General features: G+C 48.2%; 3 protein-coding genes across 8 annotated transcripts; 1 reads left to right on the top strand and 2 right to left on the bottom strand.

Annotated features, from left to right (window-relative positions):
- The first annotated feature begins 54 nt into the window (after positions 1–54).
- LOC100113542 (cytochrome c oxidase copper chaperone) lies at positions 55–945 on the top strand. The gene is made up of 2 exons (XM_001600447.6): positions 55–307; positions 702–945. Exons 1-2 carry the CDS (start codon positions 195–197, stop codon positions 784–786), a joined length of 198 nt encoding a protein of 65 aa, XP_001600497.1. The 5' UTR covers positions 55–194; the 3' UTR covers positions 787–945.
- An 893-nt stretch (positions 946–1,838) lies between these two features.
- On the bottom strand, positions 1,839–6,639 carry LOC100116918 (zinc finger-containing ubiquitin peptidase 1). 6 transcript variants are annotated; one of them, XM_031931361.2, is made up of 9 exons: positions 6,484–6,639; positions 5,292–5,520; positions 4,566–4,903; positions 4,196–4,499; positions 3,694–4,121; positions 3,129–3,546; positions 2,929–3,056; positions 2,621–2,844; positions 1,839–2,540 (listed from the first exon to the last, which is right to left on the bottom strand). In XM_031931361.2, exons 2-9 carry the CDS (start codon positions 5,507–5,509, stop codon positions 2,496–2,498), a joined length of 2,103 nt encoding a protein of 700 aa, XP_031787221.1. In that variant the 5' UTR covers positions 5,510–5,520; positions 6,484–6,639; the 3' UTR covers positions 1,839–2,495. The 6 variants fall into 6 exon arrangements, with proteins under 6 accessions (XP_031787221.1, XP_032456796.1, XP_031787223.1 ...); XM_032600905.1 differs by having other exon boundaries at positions 1,843–2,540; positions 3,129–3,531; positions 5,292–5,517; XM_031931363.2 differs by having other exon boundaries at positions 2,088–2,540; positions 3,129–3,531.
- A 400-nt stretch (positions 6,640–7,039) lies between these two features.
- On the bottom strand, positions 7,040–14,105 carry LOC100116956 (carboxylesterase clade D, member 1). The gene is made up of 15 exons (XM_032600657.1): positions 13,849–14,105; positions 13,052–13,180; positions 12,821–12,980; positions 12,340–12,716; positions 12,073–12,244; positions 11,673–12,014; positions 11,300–11,610; positions 9,870–10,175; positions 9,052–9,177; positions 8,810–8,969; positions 8,345–8,721; positions 8,084–8,255; positions 7,812–8,005; positions 7,583–7,730; positions 7,040–7,502 (listed from the first exon to the last, which is right to left on the bottom strand). Exons 1-15 carry the CDS (start codon positions 14,044–14,046, stop codon positions 7,192–7,194), a joined length of 3,483 nt encoding a protein of 1,160 aa, XP_032456548.1. The 5' UTR covers positions 14,047–14,105; the 3' UTR covers positions 7,040–7,191.
- Between the last annotated feature and the right edge of the window lie 33 nt (positions 14,106–14,138).

Raw genomic sequence — 14,138 nt, 5'->3', positions numbered from 1 at the left:
CCGACCGAGCAGAAAACATGCATTTCCGATATATGTATATACTTACATCATAGCAGAAGACGCAAAGCACGCGCGCTTGCGCTGTCCCGAATACTCATTGGCGGATCCATAATTACAAATCGCACATAGGCACGTCTCTTTAGCGCGTAAAGGAGCATATATTCCGACATTAGTCAAGAAAAGTTTAAATAAAAATGGGCAACAACTCAGCGAAAGTCGAGGTGGTCGAGGCCAAGCAAGTCTCGGAGAAGAAGCCTCTGAAGCCGTGCTGTGCTTGTCCCGAAACGAAGAAAGTCAGGGACGAATGGTAAGTTTTGAGGTTATATTTGGCTTTTTGCTCGCTCACGCGATTATTATGATGTATTTATTTACTCTTTGACTCGACGAATCTGCGCCAATTTGCCTATTCCGAGAAACAGTAGCGGTGTGCTATTGCTATTTTTTTTATGTAGCGCGAATACATGTCGGTGTCTCTGTTATAAATAGACAGGGAAAAATATTGGTCCAGAACTTCGATTATTGCACCATGTAACACGAGCCCGTAATTTCACGCTTATTATGTAAAGTTTGAGATAACGTCCAGATAACAAGGCTTATCCTCCGGAAACGATTTCGGGTCGAGTGTTTCGTTTGAATTCCTAGTGGATTTCTTCGCGATTTTGGCTCCATTCACTTCAAGGTCAATCCTTTTCTGATTTCAGCATCATCACCAAGGGAGAGGCAGAGTGCGGACACCTCATAGAGGCGCATAAAGCATGCATGCGATACTTGGGCTTCAAAATTTAAATATCAAGGGACCGAATCAAAGCAGCTGTGCTGACAGCAAGTGTGAATGCTTTAAAAGTATTACCAAAAACAAAAGGAACTCAGTACTTTAAATACTATTAAGTTTATAATCTCATTATGTTAGATAATGTAAATAAATGAGTTGATAAGGGATGCAAATTGTTTTTTTCTTATTTAATATTCATAGTATGTTTGGATGGATATTAAAAAAATCAAATTATGTGAATTTCCTTGATGAAAGATATTTATAACAATGGACAATGGTATGTGCTTTTATTTGAATTTATTAACATAGTGAAAAAACATTGCATTTTAGTAAAAGAACGTAATACTGTTTTAGGATGTCTAACAAAGCGTATATTTCAATTTGACAGATGGATATTTGTTGTGGAGCTTAACAATTCCAAATCTTGTCAAGTATTGACATAAAACACTTTCCTTTCCAAAACATTGCAACAACAATTTTTGTACATATTCGTGTCGCAAGAAATTTTCAAGCTATTAAACATAACGTGATTTTTGTTTCGTTTTTTTTTCAATTTCAATAATGTTCATCATCACACCCCTTCAATTACAAGAATACTTTCCTATGGTAATCAATAAATGGAGAGGAGGAATATTTGGTACAACTTACTCGTTTCAATAAGAATTCGTTACATGAAAGTTCATAAAATTTTTCTTATGCATTGATTGGAGATTTAATGAAGTAGCAAGTAAATGGACTGAAGTTTCTCACAGCTTGCAGTAGACTTATGTGCTATAGGGCATCTTTAGCCTTAAGTCGATTCAGTAATTAAATATGTTTACTTTTTTCTTTAAGTAGTATGAAAGTAGTTGTACTTTATATATTTTCAGTGGCTTTTAAGGTATAATGAAGTGTACAGGCATCTGTTTGCATTAGGTATGGAAATATGAGGCACCCACTTTAATGATCCGCGGTAAAAAAGTTCAAACGATAAAAAATAATACGCCTTTTCACGCTACAATTGTTTCTATTAAATTGCTATATTGACTACGAATTGACTAGTTGACTAGGATCACACACAATTAAATTCCTTGAAGCGTCCTTTTTCGTTTATTAAAAACTGATTGCATCGTCACAATAACATATGATTTTCACATTTCCAATCCTGATGCAGAAAGATTTGGTCGAAGAACTGCCATGGCTTTGTTGATTGGTTCGACGAAAATTGCGCAGAATCATCTGGACTAAAGTGATAGCCTCGAGAGCACAATCGCTTTAAGCGAGAAATACTCGAAAGCTAAAGAATTCAAGAGGGACTTGAAACATCAACAGAAAATTATATCTTCAAAGCTTAAGTCAATTTATTTTACATTTATTTATTTAGTCTTAAGCTGACATTATTTTTGAGTCCCTCTGAAATTCACATTTATCACGATTATGCTTAAGGAATAAATTCGGTAAATTCGTCGTCTTAACATTTAAGATCTTATGAATAACATTGGTGTCGCAGATTAACTTTCACGTTGAGTTACCCTCCGATGTCAATGTTTTTTTTTTTTTTTTTTTTAATTATTAAGATGGTTTGCAATGTAAGAATAACATTGATTAACCGCTATAGTAGCGCAAGGCTCTTTTAATGGAAATTATTTTTCTTTCACATAATCTCACGGTCTAGGGGAGAAATTATACTAAAATCAAAATATCTTTTTTTCCAAGAACAGCTTGTTCTCTTTGTCATTAAGTCTCACCTATCTTGGGGAATCCTCAAGGAATGTAGCACCTTACTTTGCTGCAAACAAACGTTTGGGTTTGAATTTGTTTTTGGAATGCCTTACAGATTTACTAATGAACAATTAATTTATTTCTTACTTGGTATTGCATTTCTGTGTCCATGATACCTATCACAGCGACTACTTGGTATTGCCTGGCTTTCATTGCAGCAGCAGATATTCTCACAAGCCTCATGGCTCCTGGTGCACTGCTTGTGCTATTGAACTGTGCCATTTGTGCTGGACTGTGACTTGGATCAAGTACAAGCATTATTATGGAGCCATCTCTCAGTTGTTCCACTCCCATTATAGTTCGACTGTGACCTGTTGTTGAAGAGTTTCAGATTAGAAAATTGCGAAATTGATGCGATAACTAGAATATACATTATTCAATTCAAGATTTAATACCCTGATGTTGAAGATACAGAGGCGGTTTAAAATCGTCATTTCGTTGAAAATAATGCAACACCCACTTAAACATTTCTGGGTGGCCACCATCTGAGCTAGTTGGTCTGTGAAAATCTACCAACTGGCACCTGAAAGTGTTGATATTATAAAAACTCCGTTTTATAATCTTGATAATAAATTAGAAAAACTAGTATGCATACCTGATTCTCAAACTGGATAGCAAGGTTACAACCTCTGTAGCACCAATCCATTTTCTGGTATTCACCAATTTGGCTCCCAGTTGTTCAGCACCTTGTACGTCAAATCCTTGTGCCCAAGCCCACTCAATCATCTTCTGCAGACGCGAGATCGAGGGCATTGAGCTTCGTTGTGGATTCTCACAGGAGCTGCTGTTGCCTACACCACAACTCCAAGCTCTATACACTAACTCGTTGTATCCTGTGTGCTGCAGCAGCGAAGATATCATCATCTGCATATTCCTGTAACCACAGCCCCATCCTTTGTCTCCATATGTCACAGCATAATGATCTACCGTTGAACACATCCACGTACTCACTACATTGCTGCATGCTTGACTAACTGCTCGTACTTTGGGGACCAGCCCTGTAAGTTTTTTGACTACTTAGCCAAATTGAGTTTTGCACGTTATTAATTTTGTGAAATAATGCGATGATAATTAAATGAAAATTTTGCTTATGCACATTTATCTATAAGTCGAAAGAGGTCATCATCGAAAAATTTATCAAGTGCAGAGCAACTGCTTACCTCTGGTACAAGAACTTCCGTCGTCGATGCCGCTGTTTTCAGCGACCCTCAGCTCGATTTGTTTCTCGTAGTAATCCGCGACAGACATCTCGCCAGCATACACAGCCCGCTGCATATTCGTGACGCTCTGTTCCCTAAAGTTACCCTGATTGTCCATTCCGTATTGTGCCTGGAGCAGCGCGAACTCGCGCTGTTCCCTTAACCTTCTGACTTCTTTTTCGCGCCTCTCCATATCGCGCGCGAGCAGTCTATCCGTGGAGGCATCCGGCGTTATTGGTGAGGGGGTACCTTTCTTTGTGAAGTGCTCCTCGATGTGGGCTGTGAGTTCATCGCTGTTCTTGAACAAAGTGCTCAGGCAGACAGGACACGACGGAGTCTCTCCACCACTGGTGGCTACGTCCGAGTAAGGAGATGCTGCTTTTGCTGGGCTGTGGTTGAATCGAGTTGCTTGAGAACAGCTGGTGATACATAGATTTAGATATGGATGCAGACCAAAGGTTACCTTAATATATCTTTGTGTTCAATGTTGACGTGTAACTCCAGGTCAGATGAATTGGGAAAGGATGTGACACAGAACGGGCAGTTGAATGTACTATCTCGAGTTGGGGGAGACTCAGGTGGAAGAGACGGCGACGTTAGGTCAAAGTGCTGACGGTTGATATGTTCTTCCAGTCTGAGTGGACTGTCTGAACTATAAGGACACATTGGACATTCTTGTACTGGAAGCTTAGGAGTTGCATGCGAGCGCAATTGAAGATTCAAACTGGAGCGCAGTGGAGAACCATGGCCCGCCGTGCTTTCTGGAACTAAAGGTTTTCCCCATTGAACAACTGGCCAGTGGTCCGGCAGGCAAACAAGGGTCGATTTCTCACCATTATTTACATGACTAGTGTTGTTATTGTTGTTGTTATTGTTGACAAGCGAGCTGCCAGCCGCGGAAGAAGCTGCTGCCGCAGAGGAGGCCTCTTCCCTCTTGACGAGTGTCGCGGACGACCTGGACGAGCTCGGCGGAGTGGACCAGCCGTTCTGCCGGTACGGCGAGGAGCAGAGGGTCGAGGTCGAGGAGGTGGTGCTGCTGCCGCTGCAGGACGAAGCGGCGATACCTCGAGCGTCGTCGCCGCCCCGCTGCTTCATCCGACGATGTTCCTGCTGCTGATCCAGGATCGCGTCGTCGTCGATGAACGCCATCATGTCGTTTTCGTCCGGTGTGCTGTTATCGGACACGGAATCGAGTGCGTTACTCCTTGTTCAAACGATTTCTCTGAATAAATAATATAGTTACAATTTCCGCTTCTTGTTCAGGTTGCGGTATTTCGTTGTCAACATCGTGTCAATACTGTACGGTTAAAATACTTAAAAAATAATAAATAAAAATGTCTACTCTCCGCCGTGTTATGGCCGGCTATTGGAATAGGACAACAACAACAAACGGACCAGCAGAGATTGGCGCGCTTTCCGCTGAGATGCGAGGATCAACGCCATCTATAGAGTTTTCGCTACTGTCATTCTACTGGTCTTTTGAATTTCCCCTAACGTATACTTGTGGAATTTAGTTTAGACAGTGATCGCGCATAAGTGACCGGCGTGAGCGAACGAACCTGGGCGTAAGGTAGTCGAGGTGCGCGCTGTTGACGTGCAGCAGCATCTCCGCGGGGGAGATCTCGCCGAGGTCGCAGAAGGGACAGTTCGCAGCGCCCTTGAGGTGGTAGAGAGCCATGTGCGAGCGCATTTCCTCGTCGTTGAAGCCCTCGCGGCCGCAGATCTCGCACGTGTAGTTCATCTCGGGCGTCTTGTTGCTGCTCGCCATGTTGAACATTCTGCACTCTGCTGTCGACCAGGAAGATATTAATGGGTATTTTGTCAAATATTCCCTTCCAATCTACAGCCAATCTAACTCGCAGTCTCTGTTTTCAGGCGCGAAACTTTTGCAATCGAGGAAAACTTGCCAGACACGTCCAGACGCGTTCGGCCCCCCCCCGCGCACACAAAGGGGCCGCGCGCGGCGCGTAACAACAGTAGTCGCCCGCGGCAACTTGCAGCCTATACCACCCTCACTCTCTCGCGGTATGTAATACATCTGTCTATAGCTATATATATATATATATACACTCATGCTCTCTTTCGACTGCGATGGGGGTGGCTGACTTCCGCGTCTCTCTCGGCGGCGCGAATCAATCAGTTCCCCCGAGAGACGCCGATCATGCCTCCCCGATCAATTCCTTGGCCTGTCATTATATACGCAAACGCACGTCGTCCCACGTGTTTGCAGCTGGGATTCCCCGCTTGTATTGTTGCGCGATAAATTAAGTATATCAGAATTCAAACGAGTTGACGGCTGTCTAGAGAGCCGAATGAAAGTTTCATGCTCGTGCATCATCAATATATCGATCACGGTTATAATTATATTCCCGGAGAGCGAGAGAGCGCGCGACTCTGTGCATAAACTGAATCGCGCAGCGACGCATCTTTCCGAGGTGAAAGTCGTGCACGTCGAATTTGTGAGAGAGAGAGAGAAAGCCTCCTTCTCGCGCTCGGCAACTCGCCGCATTCGGCGGCATATAGCGCGTACACAGGCGAGTGCACTCCCACCCCCCGTTGGCTCGACATTATATCGACTGCCGCGTGTGCACTGCACCCTCGCCACCCCCTCCGCGGTTGCGACACAGAGAGCGCAAAGCACACATCAGCTTTCTCGAAAGAGAGAGAGAGAGAGAGAGAGAGAGAGAGAGAGGACGCGAGGACAGTGCGGGTACAAGGCGAGGCGAGAGAAGAGCGAAAAAATGAGCCAACCTTGAGGATCGTCTATCCGGGCAGCTCTAAGTAGGCCAAGCGCTCGGCCATCTCAGTAGCGGGCGGCGCCGAGGACGATGCGCTGCATTCGAGCCCGACGAGTAGGGACAGCTCCGGCGCTGCACACGACGACGCGGGCGCCGCCGCGAGACTACTGATGTCGCCGTCGACGAGCGAGCGCCAGTCTAATAACGACGACTGCCGCTCTGCTGGATACGCGCACGCGCGCCGCTCCGGACTTTATTCCGCTATGTATTTTACTCCTGTGCCACAACGCTACAAGTGCACTTGTATCCTCCGATGTGCTCGGACTTTGCCGTCTCTCTTCTCTCACAGCCCCTTGTGTACGGGAATCCGATGCGGAAATCGGCTGGACTCGGAAGTGAGAGTACGCCGCTGCGCGCAGGCGTATTCCGTTTGCCCTTTAAAGGCCGCACTCGTCTCTTTTCTCGCTAATCGCCTTTCGCGCGAGAGGCCTTTGCCGCCGGCGGGATGGCTCGTTGGCTGCGGGGAAACGACGAGAGCCGAGGCCGAGCTTTTCGAGTAAACAAAGCTGTTATTTTATTATGTCGTGGTTTATTTATAGCTATATGTGTGTATGTACATTTTATTGGCAAATCTTGCGAAGAACAGAACCGCTGAGCGATGATTCAGGCATGACTGACATCTTTCGACCTCCCGACCGAAAACAAGCATTTTAGTGTCTCGCTACTCCGTCGGAAGTAACAGGGGGACGGGGAACAGCTTGTCCCAGAGCTCCATCCTCTCGGCGTTGAGGCCGGCCTTGAGGACGAGCTCGCTGCCGATCTCCAGGTACTTCTTCTCCTTCGCGCTGTACCTCTCCCAGCTGACGTTCGCAAAGTTCCGGTCGTCCTTGGGAATCGGCTCGCCGGTCTTGGCAAAGTTCGACCAGATGGCCGTCATGCGCTCGACCGTCTTCAGATCCGGCGAGTCCTTGTCAAAGTCCGGGAAGAAGCTCACCCGGAATAGGTAGAGCAGATCGTCGTGGTGAACGACCCCTGCGGGGGAGGAGGGAGACAATTCTCTCGTGAAAACAGAATCGCTCTCGAGAGCCAGTACGAGATCGATAATGCCTTACCGTAGGGCTTTTTGGTGTCGTTCCAAGTGACGTGACTGTAAGGACCCTGGTACGTGAATTTGTAATAGTAGACCGGCTGCTCCGAGGCTTCGGCCAGCAAGTTGACTAGTCGGTGCACGGAGTAGCCAATTACGCCGTCGGCGAAGAGCTGTTAAAATTCAAATTCGCGTTCCTCTATAATCGTCTTTTGAAATTCACGGTTTGCTCTAGCAGAGTAACCGCAGCTTACGCGAGCGAGACCCTCGGAGTTTTCGACGCCGACGGGCTTGCCGTGGAGGTAGTGCTCCTTGAGCTTTCGGCTGATCTCCTTGGAGCGATTGGTGCCCCGTTCGTAGAGGAAGTTGATCGGCGCCAATCTGTCCCACTCCTCGTTCAGGTCGTCGAACATCGAGTTGTTGCCGCTTCTCGCTTGCTCGATCATCGCTGAAAAGCAGAATAGCGCAGCGGGCGTAAGAGTCTCGATCTCGATTTTTTTAATAGAGCGTTTACGGTTTAACTCACGGACGATGCGGCCGCCGAACTCGTCTTTGCTGACTCCGGTGATGAGAGGAACCTTGTGGAACTTGCCCTGCCTTATGAGGTCGATCGGCTGGGCCGGGAGGAAGCGCTCCACCCCGCGGACTTCCGGCTCGACCACCGGCAGCCACTGCAGAATCGGGTTGTTGTGCCATTCCTTCGAGACGGACGATTTTCTCCGATTATCGATCGGTGGGAACAAAAGAGAAAAGAAAAATTGCAAAAAGCAGCCTCTCGCGCACTCACGAAGAATTCCCCGACGCTGCTGGCAAAGTCCTCGGCGCTCTTGGTGTTGAGGCAGACGAGCATGTTGCCAACTGTGTCAGTGGGACAGCCGAGGAGCTCGGCCTGCTTCTTGGCCAGGTGGCTCTGATTGCTGGGCAGCTGCTCCTGGTAGACGGCCGAGCCGCTCGAGGCGATGGCCCGATGGAAGAGGCCCTTCGACATCGGCGACACCAGGTGCAACGAGACGCTCCAGGAGCCGGCGCTGTAGCCGGTTATCGTGACGCAGTTCGCGTCGCCCCCGAAGGCCGCGATGTTCTTCTTGACCCAGCGGAGGGCCTCGACCTGGTCCTTCAGGCCCAGGTTGCCCGGGAGCAGCGAGTCGCCGGTGCTCATGAAGCCTATTCGGAAGAGTCGTTTGCAAAACTAAATACGTGTGGCCGCTAACGAATAAGTTTAAACGTTCTAATCAGACGAGAAGTCTGATACCTAACGACGACAGCCGGTAATTGACGGTCACCAGCACGATTTCGTGGTCCAGCAGGAACTGCGGCCCGTCGATCAAACTTTGAGCCGAGGATGAGTAGTAGCCCCCGGGATGGAAGTACACTATCACCGGTCGCTTCACGATCTCGCCCGCGCTCGACAGCTGACGAGAAATCCAATATTCCATTAGCTCGGTGATTCGCTACGGAGAAATAATACATTCGGATACGCGTCGTATCCTATACCTTCGTGGTGTACACGTTCAGGCGAAGACAGTCCTCGGATTGATTCTCTGCGTAGCCTTGGGGACAGGCCGGACCTTCCTCCGATGCGTCGAACACGTTGTCCCATGGCTTCGCGGGAATCGGAGGCTGCGAAAGTCAAATCACGTACTCAGAAATGCATACGTTTTTCTTATTTTTGTGTGCACGAGCTGTTTGCAAAATATTATCAGCTGAGCTCAATGACGCGAAAAAAAACTGTCCAAACAACAAGCCGTTAAGTTTCCTCGTCATCTCCCAGAGCAATTTGCATAATGCGTTTCAAGGATAAAAAACACGAGTCTGGGGAATTCTCACGGCGCCAAGTGAAATGCCAAACACCGATTTCTCAGGCTCGAAAAAATTGCATAAGTGCGACCCGATGATGGGCTCGCTGAAGCGTGAACGTCTGCATTATAGGTCGTCGCTGTTGACTCTGTACAATAACACTGACGAAATGTTTGAAAGTGCAGATCGAAAAAACTATTGCACTGTCGATTACGCTCGGTTCGGGCGGATTCGCCGCGCGCAGCTGCAGCACAACAGAGCGAGCAAAGCGCGCACGTCTCGACCGAATTAACCGGCCGTTTGATATACACTGTACCTACATTGTCCGTCTCTATACTCCCGAGCCTTGGCGCGAGACGACGTCTCGTGATCGCTGCAGAAGCTCGTGATCGTCTTTCGTGCAACCACGCGAGCCAACCGTAATGTTTAATCACGTGATTTGATTGTTTGTTATACTCGCCCTGCGTGCTTTGAAATTATGCGAAATCGTGGGCTACGATGAAATTGGTAATCACCTGAAAGCGCTGTTGACCCGTAGGCGGTTCGGCGTACCTCACGCCCCTGTACGCCAGGATCTTCTTGCCCAACCTGGTCTCCATGAAAGCTCCCTTGAGCTTTCCCAAAGGCGCCTGGACCTCGAGCGCCTCGTCGCTCGGTTCATCCTCGGCTTTCACTCCTAAAGCGGCGATCACAGTCACAAGACACAGCAGCAGCAGCAGCGAAGGTAGCTCGACTTTGCCCGCCATCGTTTTTCGTATTTCCCGCGCAGACAAGCGTCGACACGCACGACTCGAGGTCGCGGCTAATACTGAGTGGATGAGTCAAGTGTTGCGCTTTATAGGTCGTACCGGCTGCTGCCGCCGCTTACATACGTACGTACGCACGAGCATACATACGCGAGACTCGGAGCCACGGAAAGAGAGAGAGAGAGAGAGAGAGAGAGAGAGAGAGAGAGAGACGCAGGAAGACGAGCGCGTGGGAACGATACCATTATGACAGCCACCCGCCGCTGCTGGAACAATGGCGCTTCGCGATTATTCGAGCGATGGGTGCAGATCTCTCCGCTATAGCTGCTGCTGCTGCGCCGGCACCTGCACATGTTGCGCCTTTTCGAGGAAAGAAACACTCACGGGTGAAGAATCGAGAACGGACGTCTGCATCCTCTCTGGAAAACTTGAAACGTATTGCGCTCCGTCGCTGTAACGCAGCACGCAATCGTTGGGGAAATTAATTCCGAAGCAAGAAAGTCGGTCCTCAACGGAAAAAGCCAGCGCGCGGAGATCTGTGCCAAGAATAATCTTATAATAAACGCGTCTGACTGCTTATAAAAAGTCGTTCCTTCGCCGCCGATCAAATTTTCCGTCGGCTCATCTCCGCTTCAATTTCGCGTAATGAGCCTTTTTACGCGGCCGATTGCATTACTTAACTCGCGCATTCATTACCCGCGCGCTACCGGATTAGTCACATATCGCGCGATTATCTCGCCGTTTTTATCGACAAAAAAGCATATACGGGTGATCGCTTCGCTACGAAAACGAGCGCTGTATACATATAGTTTCACGCGAGAGGATGAGGCACTTTAACGGCGCGCGCTCGCGCGGGCGGACACACCTTTGGCGACAATGACATCTTTGCAGCGCTTCGTGGCACACGCTGATAACCACCATTGAGTCAGCGGCTGCTCGTTACACAACGATTGTTTTCGCGATCGGCGTGTGTGTGGGCTTTTTGCCGGTCCCGTAGTATAGGTGAGCTTCTACGTCGTGTGCGTCGATGTTTTTTTTTTACGTGGAGTAGGCGTGCGCGCGGCTTTTTTTATTGCGCTTGCGTGTGGACAATGCGTTTTGTCTTCATCGCCGTTCTTTATTGGCAAGCTTTAGGATGAGCGAACGGTTCATCAAGAATAAACTCGGGATTAGATTTATTACATGCTTTTTTTTATTCATTGTGTACATGAAACGGGTGGCAACGGGAAGAGTCTGTCCCATAGAGCGTATCTGTCGGGGTACATGTTGCTCTTGACGGTAAAGGTCTCCCCGATCTCCAGGTAGTTGTTGGTTTTCGGCTTGAGAAGGGGCCAGGTGACACCCTTGAACAGCTCGTTGTGCTTGGGAATCGGTTCGCCGGTTTTGGCAAAGTTAGCCCACATGGCGGTCATCTTCTCGACCAGCTTCGTCTCGGGATCGGTCGAGTTGAAGAAGGGGAAGATGAACGACATGTAGAAGATGTACTGCAGATCGTCGTGGTGAACAACGCCTGCGAAGAAAGATGGCCAATTTAGAAAATTGAATTCTCACGGGATATTAGACTCGACTCACCGTATGGTTTTTGAGTGTCACTCCAGACGGAGAAGCTGAAGCGTCCCGGGTAGACGAACATGTAGTTCCAGACGGGAGCGCGAGAGTTGGAAGCGACCAGGTCGGCGAAACGATGGTTGGGGTAACCGATGAGAGCGTCGGCGTAGATCAGTCCGAGATTTCTGCCGTTCTTGGTACTGATGGTCTGGTCATTGAAGTAGAACTTCCTTATCTCGCGGCTGATGTGCTTGGAACGCTCGGTGTCGCGCTCGTATTGGAAGCTGATGGGAGCAGCGTGCTCCCAGTTCGCGGACGTGTTGCGGTAGATCGAGTCGTCGCCCTTCAATGCCGCCTCGAGAGCGACTGCGACCATCGGGCGTTAGAACATGAACGATGTCAACAATGTCGAGGGAATACTCACCGAGAGGTGCTCCGGCGAACTCGTCTTTGGTGATGCCGGTTATAAGGGGCACGTGCTGGAAGTTCTTCGTTCTCAGGAGGTCGACAGGTTGGGCCGTGATGAATCTCTCTACTCCGGGGACTTCGGGCTCCACGACCGGGGACCAGATCAAGGTGGGATCTCCGTACCACTCCTGCGCGCAAGAATTCAATAGTAACACAACGAACGCGCGTCTGACCCAACACGACCCGCATCTACTGATCCATCGTTGAACTACTATACACTTACCCTAAACATTTCCATAGAGTCACTGATTTTCTGGTGCGGCACCTTCTTCAGACACTCCAAAGCCACGTCAACGTTGTCGTAAGGACAGTCGACGAACTTGGCCTGCTTGAGAATCAGTTCTGGCTGCTTCGTGGGCATAAGGTCCGGAGTCGTGGGTGAGCCGCTCATGGCGATGGCGCGATGGAACAGGCCCTTGGACATGGGGGACATGAGGTGGAGAACGACGCTCCAGGAGCCGGCGCTGTAGCCGGTGATGGTGACGGAGTTGGGGTCACCGCCGAACGCGGCGATGTTCTTCTGGACCCAGCGAAGGGCCACCACTTGGTCCTTGAGGCCGAGGTTTCCCGGAGCTCGGGCATCGCCGGTACTCATGAAACCTAGAGTATTATCGACATAATTACGCTTCTATTCACCTTTTCCTAGATTTCGAAACGACTCTAATTGGTCACGGTGGTACTTGGGATAATGTCCCTACACTTACCGAAGGTAGCGAGCCTGTAATTAACTGTCACCAAGACGATGTCCTGGTCGAGATAATACTGGGGCCCGAAAACGTAGCTCTGGGCTGAGAAGCCGTAGAAACCACCGGGATGGAAAAACACGATGACTGGGCGGTTTACCTTGTTCCTGGAATCTGGCAACTGAGTGGATAAACCATATTAAATCCGTTATCATTTTTTTAACTTCCACAGAAAATGTGAGATTCACTAACTTTGGTAGTGTAAACGTTGAGCCTCAAGCAGTCTTCGCTGGCCAGCTCAGGTACGGCTGGTAGTGGACAGGAAGGACCCTCCTTCGAAGCGTCGAACACGCCCGTCCATGCCTCCACGGGTTCAGCTTGCTAAAAAATCGTCCGACAAAAACAACGATTAGATCGCTATAGCGTAATTTTCAGGTAGTGCGTTCACACTCGCATTAGACCATTTATCTTGAAACGTGCCTTTAGCTCAAAACCCGTGTAAAAACTTTGTGAAGATTAAAAACGATTAGAGCAATTAAAAGAAAAACTATTTATTTTCGAGTGAGTAGTACGTGTTCTATTGCGACGTCTTACTCATCTCCGACACGACAAGCTGATAATGCATTATTATGAGCTGAAATAGCTTTTACTGCGATATCTGCATATTTAAAAATGCGTACTGCTGATGTTTGTGTCTTGAGCGGTTATTGAAAATCAGCGACATAATCATGAACATTTGATGAGATTAGCCGGTTTTTGAAATCATACAAACGCAGATATAATATCGCGAGATAACCGTCGAGTCGTTAAACATAGCCGAGGATTATGCACACACGTACTAGACCGCATTAGCAAATCAAACAAAACGTAATCGTGCGTCATGACATTATACACGTTTGGTGATAATTTTTCCAAAAGTTTCCTCGTGTACAGTTCTGCCGCGCGAACGCGACCGCAACATTGACATCTCGGAAAATTAAATTGGTTTTAGGAATCGCATCAGGAAAATAGTATTTTATTTAACTTTTGATATCATTTAAACGACTTACCTTGAATCTCCTCTCCCCTTCTGTAGACTTTCCGTACCTCACGCCCCGGAAAGCATAGATGGTCTTGTTCAACCTCGTGTTCATGAACGAGCCCCTAACGCGACCCAGTGATGTTCGCACCTCCGGTTCCGTGGCATAGCTACCGGCTACCGCCGCTAGAAGCAGCAGCAAAGACGCACACTTGAGACCGATCGACATGTTCGCTCGATCGAGGATACGGTACTGTGGCGAGACTTGTAGCTAACGACTGATTTTATAGGCGACGAGCTGCGGTCGTGCTAGAGGACAAT

This window comes from Nasonia vitripennis, chromosome 5 (genome assembly GCF_009193385.2).
Source record: "Nasonia vitripennis strain AsymCx chromosome 5, Nvit_psr_1.1, whole genome shotgun sequence".
In the NCBI taxonomy this organism is placed as follows: domain Eukaryota; kingdom Metazoa; phylum Arthropoda; class Insecta; order Hymenoptera; family Pteromalidae; genus Nasonia; species Nasonia vitripennis.
This window is presented reverse-complemented; position numbering and strand designations above follow the sequence as displayed.

What these genes read in the sequence shown, in the direction of transcription:
- LOC100113542 (XM_001600447.6), top strand. Translation starts at nt 195, where the DNA reads ATGGGCAACAACTCAGCGAAAGTCGAGGTGGTCGAGGCCAAGCAAGTC. An exon ending in AAGAAAGTCAGGGACGAATG is followed by an intron (nt 308 to 701) that starts GTAAGTTTTGAG and finishes TTCTGATTTCAG; the next exon opens with CATCATCACCAAGGGAGAGG.
- LOC100116918 (XM_031931361.2), bottom strand. Translation starts at nt 5,509, where the DNA reads ATGTTCAACATGGCGAGCAGCAACAAGACGCCCGAGATGAACTACACG. An exon ending in CGGAAGTTCTTGTACCAGAG is followed by an intron (nt 3,547 to 3,693) that starts GTAAGCAGTTGC and finishes TTGGCTAAGTAG; the next exon opens with TCAAAAAACTTACAGGGCTG. An exon ending in TCTGTATCTTCAACATCAGG is followed by an intron (nt 2,845 to 2,928) that starts GTATTAAATCTT and finishes CTTCAACAACAG; the next exon opens with GTCACAGTCGAACTATAATG.
- LOC100116956 (XM_032600657.1), bottom strand. Translation starts at nt 14,046, where the DNA reads ATGTCGATCGGTCTCAAGTGTGCGTCTTTGCTGCTGCTTCTAGCGGCG. An exon ending in AAGGGGAGAGGAGATTCAAG is followed by an intron (nt 13,181 to 13,848) that starts GTAAGTCGTTTA and finishes ACGATTTTTTAG; the next exon opens with CAAGCTGAACCCGTGGAGGC. An exon ending in TGACACTCAAAAACCATACG is followed by an intron (nt 11,611 to 11,672) that starts GTGAGTCGAGTC and finishes CTTTCTTCGCAG; the next exon opens with GCGTTGTTCACCACGACGAT.